Source organism: Neoarius graeffei, chromosome 7 (genome assembly GCF_027579695.1).
Source record: "Neoarius graeffei isolate fNeoGra1 chromosome 7, fNeoGra1.pri, whole genome shotgun sequence".
NCBI lineage: Eukaryota > Metazoa > Chordata > Actinopteri > Siluriformes > Ariidae > Neoarius > Neoarius graeffei.
In genome coordinates this window covers 34,719,478-34,731,364 of record NC_083575.1, presented here as the reverse complement: position 1 = coordinate 34,731,364, position 11,887 = coordinate 34,719,478, and the positions used below count along the sequence as shown (strand labels likewise).

At 41.7% G+C, this 11,887-nt stretch overlaps 1 protein-coding gene across 1 annotated transcript in view; it reads left to right on the top strand.

Moving 5' to 3' along the window:
- The first annotated feature begins 1,679 nt into the window (after window positions 1–1,679).
- The window catches only part of LOC132888598 (synapse differentiation-inducing gene protein 1), a 62,458-nt gene continuing 52,250 nt past the window's right edge, over window positions 1,680–11,887 (top strand). Inside the window, exon 1 of the mRNA XM_060924645.1 lies at window positions 1,680–2,234. Within this exon, the coding sequence (XP_060780628.1) occupies window positions 1,680–2,234 (555 nt within the window). The remainder of the gene's footprint in view (window positions 2,235–11,887) is intronic.

Genomic DNA, 11,887 nt, shown 5'->3' with positions numbered 1-11,887 from the left:
CCATTTGGCAATTTCTAAATATAGTCATCCTGGATAGCTCTTGATAGAGCAGAATAGTGGAATATACTAAGATCTAGCCTCCAGATCTTGTCTCCATATCTTGAGCAGTATCTACTGAACTAGGGAACTGAACAAGGAGCAAAAGTCAGTTTATGTTCTGTTAGCACCACATTTGAAAAGAAAGACCCACAACTGAGCAATGAATACTGTTTTCTTTTACAAAGTCTACATTTTTTTTTCTTCATAGGATTCAAAAGTAAAACCAACATAGCTCTTACTGCTGGGCTGTCTCAGTAGTGAGTTCTTTATAAAATACTTCTCAACTATGTACTGTATTTTGCTATTCATGAGACCAAATTTAGAAGGCTCACTGACTCATCGTTATGATCTGCCATGAATAACATTGGTATGTTCCAACTGGAAAATAATGAGTATTAGAGCTATTTTGAATTAGCTCTAAGATTGGTTAGAAATTTTATATGACATGTTTACAGTGCACTAGACGCAAAATACGGTTTACATGGAGTGCATTGGGGGAACAAGAGAACATCTCTTAACCTAGAGAAAGGGTTTTCTTGCTGAGCTTAGCAGAAAAGCGTGTGTACATCCCCTGGAATGGGGCCATACAGTTTCAGATTATTCTGAGGCACACAGAGAAGAATCAATGACTTAAGGAAGTATGATATTTTGTACAGCAGAATTTGCTTGACTGAAGGGTTGGATTGTTGTTTTTTTTTAAAAAAAAACTTCAATTCCGATAAATAGTTTTAATTACCATCATATTATTTAAAAATAGATTATATAGTCAACCATACATCAGGATCCATTTTTGCATTTCAGTATTTTTGTAATGAATTATTTGAATAAAATGAATAAATAAAATCGTTTTCATGAATATGGGTGGCATTACAACACAGAATTGCTAACTTGTGCACTGATGTAAAGTAATACATTAACCATAACGAATGCCATTATTGATCACTAATATATCTGTAACATCACATAGCAATAGAAAAATATTGATCTTGCGCAGTCCTGATTATTATGATTGTCTATAACAGACATTCCAAGCACAACTTTTTAAACTCTTAAAAATCAATATTTTTTAAGAGAATAGATAATATATGTTAAGCCAATAGATATTTCTTCTGAAGAATGTATGTGTTGATCCTGGGGCCTCATTTATAAAGATACATAAGACTTGCATAAAAGAAATCTAAATGAGGATGCATGATTGTTCATTTGAAAATCTGATTTATAGAATGTCTATGCACAGAAAAATATTCCTAATTGCTTTTTAAATATGTAAAAATATTGATTTGTATGTCACTTTTTAACAAAAAAACAAATTGGTAGGTAATAGGAAATTTTATTTTATTTACATTTTTACAAATGAGGCCCTGGGGCTGGTGGTAGCCTTGTGATAAGAAAAGACTCCTGACTTTATGTAATTTGGGAGCTACATATAGAAAAATGTCTTCACAATTGAGTTGATTGTGAATATTAAAAAAAAATAAGAAGCTCTAATTCTAAATCATTATTGACCCTGTTTGCTGTGGTTCTATATAGGAGAGAACAGGGCAATGCTTCCACCTCATGTTTTCTCTCATGGATCACTCATGAGGCAAACTAGTGCCTGGACAGGGACCATCCTCAGCATCAGCTCTCACTAGGCCAGAATGGAGACAGGGATCAGAACTGCCTCCAGAGCAGAAGAGGAGAAAGATCCTCCTGCTCAGAGGAAGTTATCAACAGCAGGTGGTGGTGACCTGGGACCTGAGTGCTGCAAATGCAAAGGTCTGATCAACACCCGAAGCGTAATGGTGGAGACCAAGGAAGGACGGGTGTCAGTGTACTCGGCTCCACAGTATCAGGGCCATGTGGTGGTCAATTATTCCCCTGAGCATGCAGGTCAGGACAGAAATGGGACACGGATAAGTGGGCACCATCCGCAACTGCTCAACCCCAGTGCCTTGCCCCAGGCTCTGGACCCTTTTTATAAGCCCAACCTCATCCTGTACCCAGAAGGAGTGCTGAGAGTGTGGGGGGAGGGAAGCGACTGCTGCGAGACCACGTTCATTGAGGATATGGCTCCTGCCAACTCCGCTGCTACCGTTACTAAAGATGGACTCGTGCTCACTGACAACAAATTCCTGGATTTATCGATGGAGGATACCAAGATTCATACACTGTCCTATGATGTGGATGATGACGATGAGTTTCAAGAGCTGGAGGTAGGATTTGGACATATGTTATTGTTATAATCTATAAACTTGATGATGATTTATTTATATATAAAACTTTATTCATATAGTGCATATCATAGTATATAACTTTTATTTATAAAGCACCTTACAGTGAGTGAAAACCAGTATAGATAATAAGCATAAGTATACAAATATAGACACAAAGATAAACATAAAAGTGGAGCATTAAGCTTACAGTTTCAGCATGAAGACAGACTGTGATTTGTCAATTCCAAACAGTACAATTCAGCATTTTTTGGGATCTGAAGTAACTTGTAATTTGTCATCATTTCTTTCTTAACCTTCACTGGGAGCAGGTTTCTTGAAATCTATCCAGATGCCTAGCTGTTTTTGTGTGTGTGTGTGTGTGTGTGTGTGTGTGTGTGTGTGTGTGTGTGTGTGTGTGTGTGTGGTGGAAGAGAGGGGAGGGATCTGAGTGTAGGGGCAGTCTGGACAGCCAGTTTCCTGCTGTTTCCAACCTGTCTCGGCCACATGTTCTGAGACTGCTGCATATTCTGCAGGTTTCTGTGTAGTGACAATAATGTTTGGAGAGGAAGGAAGCATACAGATGTGCTGTGGTGTACTCAGGTTGTGATCTATTCACTGTCATCAAATAACCTCTAAAAAACCTTGAGCTGATGTTCAAATGAGCGTCACACTCATAACCTGCTGGTATTCATATTGGCATATAATACTTACATGCAGGGTTTTGCCGCAACCCAAACAGGATGGATGGATGGATGCAGGGTTTTGTCCAATACTCTGAAAGGTTTTGTAGTCAGGTGCATAATTACTATAAGTAGAAGAAAGGAATTTAATTGTACTTCAGAATGATGTTATGAACAATGCTTAATGTACAATACCTGATGTGTTAAAGGGACACTGATATGCTTATGAACCTTTGTATAGTGAAACCTAACACACAAGTTGAAAATGTGTAAACAATGCAGAATAAACAGAGGTTGCACAAGTACACACATTCTTTGCTTAAGTAGAAGGACAGATACTTGTGTAAAAATACTCTGGTAAAAGGAGAAATACTGATTCATATGACAGTGTATTAGGGCCATTGTAGGTATTAAAAAAAAGTGGAGCTGAGGCAGGGGTAATATTCTGAGAAAAAAAAAACCCTCAGAATTTCCACGATTAAAGTTGTACATTTATGAGAAACCTCGGATATTCTCAGAGATTATAAAGTCATAAATTTGCACTATCATGCTTCCTGGCTGCAGCACATTCTGGAAAATGTAGGAGAAACACTCTTAGCACTTTAATCATTATATTGCGAGCTCCAGGAGGAGATCACGCCTTGCTCCGCCATTTCAAAGTAACAGATTTGGGCAGATGAGAAGAATCCATGCACTGAAAGTAATGAGATACTAGTCCTGCATAATAATTATATGTTTATAAACAGCTATGACAAAAAAAAGGATAAACAAACCTATGTGGTTTATACATTCATCTCCTGTTAAATCCATGAAGTGCAACAATTAATCACATGTGTCCCGGCTGCATTGCATTCTGGGAAATTCAGTTGAAAATCTCTTAGCACTTTATTCTTCTAATATTGCGTGATCGAAGAGGAAAGACTACATTTCCTATAGCTCTTGGGTCAGCTGTGGCATGATGATGTTGATCCAGTCTGGCACAGTGAAGCAATCTGGTTCCTTGACAAACAAGCAAAAAAACAACAACAAAAAACAAACAAACAGACAAACAAACAAACAACCCCCCCCACACACACTATTTTCCCGTGTTTTCCCTGTAAATTTGTGACTTTTTAATCACGGAATTTCTGAACATTTTTTGTGGAATTTCTGGGTTTTTTTTCCTTATAACTTTATGACTTCTTATTCTTGGAATTTCTGACTTTTTAATCCTGGAATATCCAAGCTTTTTCTTGCAAATTTATAAGACTTAATTCTTGGAAATTTTGAGGTTTTTTTGAAGGGTACTGTTGATGTCATACTGTTATCATTGCATTCTAATGGCTTATTGTATTGGCTTATGCAATTTATGAATTGACATGGCCTACCTTTAGTTCACTACCACTGGTAGCTGGGACCCTATTATTAGGAACCTACTAGTGCAGTATTGAAAGGTTTATATGATTTCCTTATTACTGCTGTATCCCAATACAGAATGTTTTTCCAACACTTAAATAGATGAGATTATAGATGAAAGACTGATAAAGAGCCTGTTTGGTATTTTTGTATTAATGTAACATATTGTGACATGAACTGACTACCAGCTGGGATTGGTTCTAGTTTCCCCCTGACAGATATGTGGTATAGATAATGGACTGATTACCTATATTGACAAAAATCAGGTACATAAGCACACATAAAATGTGTTTATATGATTTCAGAACATTTTATATCGATATATGCATCCTTATGTAGAGAGAGATAAATTATATTCAAATAAATGCTACGGTATGCAATGCCTGCAGGTTTATCATTTCAAATGTATACATTCTAATTTTGAGCCTTTTATGTCTCATGAATATATATGAATTCATACTTCACCCTCTTGTCATGTTGAATGGACCACAGTAATATTCATTCTTTACATATACTTTCAAGGACAGATTAATGATTCTCGTAATGAAAAAAAAGAAAATTTCATTATACTGTCAAATAGAAATACTGCATAATTTTACTTACTGTTTGAGTGTCTTAAATGATTTATGTCGTTAACTGCTCTCCGTTTTTATGGACCAAGTGCTCCTGATCGCTGAACAAATTGCATTTGGCGAGTCTACATAGCATTGGTACAAGTCTCTCTCAGTACTGAAAGTTCCTTACATCCTTTAATATATATTATAGAGGTTTAGGATATATATATACACACAGTGGTGTGAAAAAGTGTTTGCCCCCTTCCTGATTTTCTTTTTCTTTTGCATGTTTGTCACAATAAAATGTTTCAGATCATCAAACAAATTTAAATATTAGACAAAGATAACACAAGTGAACACAAAATGCAGTTTTTAAATGAAGGTTTTTATTATTAAGGGGGGAAAAAATCCAAACATACACGACCCTGTGTGAAAAAGTGATTGCCCCCTAAACCTAATAACTGGTTGGGCCACCCTTAGCAGCAATAACTGCAATCAAGCGTTTGCGATAACTGGCAATGAGCCAGTTCCTCCACACAGCGCTGTGGAGGAATTTTGGCCCACTCATCATTGTACAATTGTTGTAATTCAGCCACATTGGAGGGTTTTCGAGCATGAACCGCCTTTTTAAGGTCATGCCACGGCATCTCAATCGGATTCAGGTCAGGGCTTTGACTAGGCCACTCCAAAGTCATTTTGTTTTTCTTAAGCCATTCAGAGGTGGACTTGCTGGTGTGTTTTGGATCATTGTCCTGCCGCAGAACCCAAGTGCACTTCAGCTTGAGGTCACAAACAGATGGCCAGACATTCTCCTTCAGGATTTTTTGGTAGACAGCAGAATTCATGGTTCCATTTACCACAGCAAGTCTTCCAGGTCCTGAAGCAGCAACACAGCCCCAGACCATCACACTACCACCACCATATTTTACTGTTGGTATGATGTTCCTTTTCTGAAATGCTGTGTTACTTTTACGCCAGATGTAATGGGACATACACCTCCCAAAAAGTTCAACTTTTGTCTTGTCAGTCGACAGAGCATTTTTCCAAAAGTCTTGGGGATCATCAAGATGTTTTCTGTCAGAACTGAGATGAACCTTTTTGTTCTTTTTGCTCAGCGGTGGTTTTCGTCTTGGAACTCTGCCATGCAGGCCATTTTTGCCCAGTCTCTTTCTTATGGTGGAGTCATGAACACTGACCTTAACTGAGGCAAGTGAGGCCTGCAGTTCTTTGGATGTTGTTATGGGGTCTTTTGTGACCTCTTGGATGAGTCGTTGCTGCGCTCTTGGGGTAATTTTGGTCGACCAGCCACTCCTGGGAAGGTTCACCACTGTTCTATGTTGTCGCCATTTCTGGATAATGGCTCTCCCTGTGGTTCGCTGGAGTCCCAAAGCTTTAGAAATGGCTTTATAATCTTTCCCAGACTGATAGATCTCAATTACTTTGTTTCTCATTTGTTCCTGAATTTCTTTGGATCGCAGCATGATGTCTAGCTTTTGAGGATCTTTTGATCTACTTTGTCAGGCAGGTCCTATTTAAGTGATTTCTTGATTGAGAACAGGTGTGGCAGTAATCAGGCCTGGGTGTGGCTAGAGAAATTGAACTCAGTTTTCCAAAGATGTGATAAACCACAGTTAATTTATGTTTTAAGGGGGGGAGGATCACTTTTTCACATAGGGTCATGTAGGTTTAGATTTTTTTCCCCTTAATAATAAAAAAACCTTCATTTAAAAACTGCATTTTGTGTTTACTTGTGTTATCTTTGTCTAATATTTAAATTTGTTTGATGATCTGAAACATTTAAATGTGACAAACATGCAAAAAAATAAATCAGGAAGGGGCAAACACTTTTTCACACCATTGTGTATATATATATATATATATATATATATATATATATATATACGGGCGTCTTGGCTTGGCGTAGTGGTTAGCGCTGTTGCCTCACAGCAAGAAGGTCCGGGTTCGAGCCCCGTGGCCGGCGAGGGCCTTTCTGTGCGGAGCTTGCATGTTCTCCCCGTGTCCACGTGGGTTTCCTCCAGGTGCTCCAGTTTCCCCCAAAGACGGTTAGGTTAACTGGTGACTCTAAATTGACCGTAGGTGTGAGTGTGAATGGTTGTCTGTGTCTATGTGTCAGCCCTGTGATGACCTGGCGACTTGTCCAGGGTGTACCCCGCCTTTCGCCCGTAGTCAGCTGGGATAGGCTCCAGCTTGCCTGCGACCCTGTAGAACAGGATAAAGCAGCTAGAGATAATGAGATGCTATATATATACAGTATATATATAATAAAAAGATAAATTTGAAGTTCATTTTGGCATCTAGTTAATGAAGCAAATACCATTCATGGTATGCAGCCTCACTTGTGAATCTATGGTTACTGCAATGGTCATTTCTTTTTATGACTGTCAGTAAACCTGGTGAGAACATCCAAACTACAAACATGGACACTGAACTGTAATCCCCAAGAACCACAGCACCCTCTGTCACCAGACTATTGATTACAGCTGCCACTCATCTCCCTAGTTACCTCTCTCCCTACTTAAGCCACTCTCTCATGCAACTCCAGTGCAAAGTATCATTCTGTTTCATCCAGTTCATACCAAGCCTTGTACTTTCTGTCTGCCTCTCAACTTTCTGACCTTTGCTTGCCCTATTTCATTTATGCTCTTTGTCTTGCCTCTACAACTTTGTTTGGTGATCGCCTGACCCTCGCTACTTTCCTGACCTTGCTTCCTGTCTCTCGTCTTGGCTTTGTCTACAGTCTGCACCCCACACTCCTCTGCACATACATCCGTAAGTGCCTGCACTCTGGCAGGATACTTCGCCGACCATGGGTGTAGCGGAAGAGGCGAAGCAGACTGCTCTGAATGCTCAGGGATGCTTATTAGGAGAACATCAACAGATGCTAGCAGACCTCAACACCTGAATGATGCAACTAGCAACCGTGATGTCACAGGCCCTCCTACCACACCCTGAGTCCATTCCTAGCCCCAGTCTACAGCTCCCTACACCAGAGAAATTCGCCAGAGATGCTCTTGACTGTAAAAGTTTTTTACTTCAATGCTCCATGTATTTCGCTACCATGCCAAACCTTTCTGATAAACACAAGACCGCTAAGTTCCTTTCCTTTCTCACAGGTAAAGCACTCCACTGAGCAAGTGCCATGTGGAACAAGGACAATGAGCAGATGACATCATATGAGCAGTTCCTCTCTCTGTTTAAGAGAGTGTTCGACCATGAACCTGAAGGGATTGAAGTAGATGAAAGTTTGCTCACCATTTCACAAGGTTCCCAAAGCATGGCTAAGTATTTAAGCCCTGAAAGCTATTTTCCGCCAAAGTCTGCACCCAGAGATCCTTAGCCAACTAGCCTGCAGAGATGAACAACTCACGCTGGACTCTCTCATCGACTTAACCATTCATCTTGATCATCTATTAGCACACTGACCCTCCATTCAGGAAAGTGCTAAGCCGGTTACAATTTCTGAGGACAGCTCACCCATGGAAGTAACATGCACCCAATTAACATGCTCAGAGGGTAAAAGGAGGAAAAGGGAGGGTTTGTGCTTCTACTGCGGGAGCTCCGAGCATCAGCTCAATCACTGTCCTATCTGTCCATCCCCTGCAGCTCCAGCAGAAGGTCCAACACACACTGTGAGTCCGGTGAGAAAGTTCAATGCCAAATCATTTAAAGTTCCATGCAGTGTTACTAAAATTGACATCCTCCACACGTTCTTTTGGCTTTTATTGATTCAGGGGCAGAGGGGAACTTTATCAGCCGCACTATCGTACAGAAGTTCAACCTGCCCACAACCTCTCTGCAAAGCGCACTCAGCATTAGGACCATCAACGGAGGACCTCTAGGAGATGATTTCGTCACTATGCATACCACACCAATTCATATCCAAGTGGGAGTCCTACATTCAGAGCATATCTCCCTTTATGTCACCACCACTGTAAGTCATGATCTCATTCTTGGTCACCCTTGGCTTCAGCTTCACGACCCCTTGATATCATGGCAGAACAAGGAAACTCTCCAATGGTCGTCCACTTGCTTTCAGAACTGTATTTCTCATCCCCAAGTCAATCTTTCATCCACCTCTGTGGAGAGTCCTCAACCAGACTCCATGGATAAGTTTCCTGAATGTTGCATGGACCTGCAGGAGGTCTTTAGCAAGGGAAAGGCTTGCAGGCTACCATTACATTGGCCCTATGACTGTGCTATTGACCTACTGCCAGGCATGTCACCACCACGGGGGCGTATATATCCCCTGTCCCAGAAGGAACAGGCAGCCATGGAGGAGTACATTCAAGAGGCCCTTAAGCAAGGATACATCCACCCTTCTAAATCTTCAGTTTCTGTGGGCTTCTTCTTTGTGGAGAAACAAGGTGGTGGACTTTGACCATGTATTGATTCCAGAGGTTTGAACCAGGTATCTGGCAAATATCCTTATCCCCTTCCTCTTGTTCCTGCGGCCTTAGAACAACTCAGATCAGTAAAGATCTTTTCAAAACTAGACTTATGCAGTGCGTATAACCTAATCAGGATAAAAAAGGCAGTGAATGGAAGACTGCTTTTAGCACCACTGCCGGCCATTTTGAGTACCGGATAATGCTGTATGGCCTTTCTTTGGCACCTATAGTGATCCAGTGTCTAATTAACGATGTAGTACGGGACATGCTAGGTAGATATGCCATCGGGTACGTAGACGACGTCCTGATTTACTCCCCAGACAAAGGAAGTCACCAGGAGCATGTCTGAGCTGTTCTCAAACGCCTGCTAGAGAATCACCTCTACGTCAAAGCAGAGAAATGTGAGTTTCATTAAGTTCGTATCTCCTTCTTAGGATACATTATTAGCACAGATGGAGTTAGCATGGATTCATCCAAGGTCTCTGCGGTTATGTCCTGGCCCACACCCTCATCCATAAGGGATCTTCAGTGTTTCTTGGGTTTCATGAACTTCTATCGTCGGTTCATTAGGGGTTTCAGTAGGATAGCTGCTCCCTTAACAGCTCTGCTTAAAAAGGGACCTAAGCGCCTCCAGTGGAACCCCATGGCCGAAGAAGCATTCCAGCGTCTCAAGCAGGCCTTCACCTCTGCTCCGGTCCTCCATCATCCTGATCTAACCAAACCTTTCACCTTGGAGGTGGATGCATCCAACACTGGAGTAGGGGTGATTCTGTCTCAGTGTTTTGGGGAGAAACAGAAACTTTATCCAGTAGCCTTCTTTCCAAAACCCCCCCCCCCCATTTCTGCAGAAAGGAACTATGATGTTGGCAACAGAGAACTGCTCACCATTAAACTAGCCCTTGAAGAGTGGTGACATTGGCTAGAGGGAGCCACTCACCCATTTGTAATTCTCACTGACCACAAGAACCTTGAATATCTCAAGAAAGCCAAGAGGCTAAATCCTTGCCAGGCCAGGTGGGTGCTCTTTTTTATGAGATTCAATTTCACAATTTCATTTCGCCCTGGTTCTAAGAATACCAAGGCAGATGCCCTATCTTGAACCTTCGGTCCTTCTCACCAAAATTCTCTCACTGACCCCATTCTCCCACCCCACTGTTTTGTACAGTCCATCACCTGGGACCTAAACAGAAAGATAAGAAGTTCTCAACTGCAAACTCTCCCCACTAACCTCCCACCTGGCTTACTCTATGTGCCTAATTGGCTTCAAGGTTGACTCATCACATGGGCCCATGTATCTCCCGCCATGGGACATCCTGGTAGTCAATGTACTCATCAAATGCTGAAGAATAAGTATTGGTGGGAGAACATGCTCACTGAGATTAACCAGTTCATTGCATCATGTTCTATTTGTGCCCAAACAAAGGTTCCTAGAACCCTTCCTGCCAGCAAACTGTGCCCCTTCCCTATTCCTCAGAGACCCTGATCCCATATAGCCATTGACTTCATCACTGACCTCCCTCCCTCAGAAGGTAACACTAGCATTATGGTAACTATTGGCTGTTTCTCTAAAGCTCTCAAGCTCATCCCCTTACCTGGCATCCCAACGGCATCCCAAACAGCAGAACTACTCTTCTAGGAAGTATTTAGATACTATTGTATCCCCAAGGATATAGTCAGTGACTGGGGCTCTCAGTTCATTTCACGTTTCTGGACCTGCTTCATGGAAAGGTTAGGGGTATCAGTGAGCCTTACATCTGGCTACCATCCTCAAGCAAATGGCCAAGTTGAGAGAGCCAACCAGGAAATTGGTTGCTTCCTGAGGATCTTCTGCATGCGTAACCAGGGGGACTGGGCACATTTTCTCCCATGGGCTGAGTATGCACAAAACTCTCTCAGACATTCTGTAACACAGTTAACATACTCAGTCATACTCGGCTATCAACCGCCCTTGTTCCCCTGGGACAATATAGCAAGTACAAGCTGTGGAAGACTGGTTTGCATGTAGTCAGACAGTATGGGAGGAGGTACACCAACATCTGGAGACAATCAATGCCAAGTATAAAGAATATGTGGACAAACACAGAGGAGACAATCCAGACTTTTCTCTGGGTGACAGATTATGGGTGGCCACAAGAAATCTCAGAGAGCCCAACACCTGCAGAAAACTTCAGCTACATTACATTGGGTCACTCAAGGTACTGCGTCGCATTAATGAAGTCTCTTATTGCTTAGAACTCCCCCCTCACAGCAGGTTATCTCCCACGTTCCATGTCTCCAATTTGAAATCGGCTATCCTGGGCCCTCTTGCCAAAAACGCACCGGTTCAAGAACACCCAGAACACTACTTAGAGGGTGAACCCATCTACCAGGTAAATAAGATTCTTGACTCTAGACGTAGAAGAGGGCAAGTCAAATACCTGGTAGATTGGGAGGGTTATGGACCTGAAGAACAAAGCTGGGTTTCCACCAAGGACATTCTAGATGTAGGTATCATGCCGCCATCTTGTGTCAGAACTACAATTCCCAGGCAACTTCCGTGTGACCTACGTCACGCGTGGGCGGGATCACCTACGTCAGTCTGCCATGCACGCATAAATCCAAGCGGAAGCTCCACC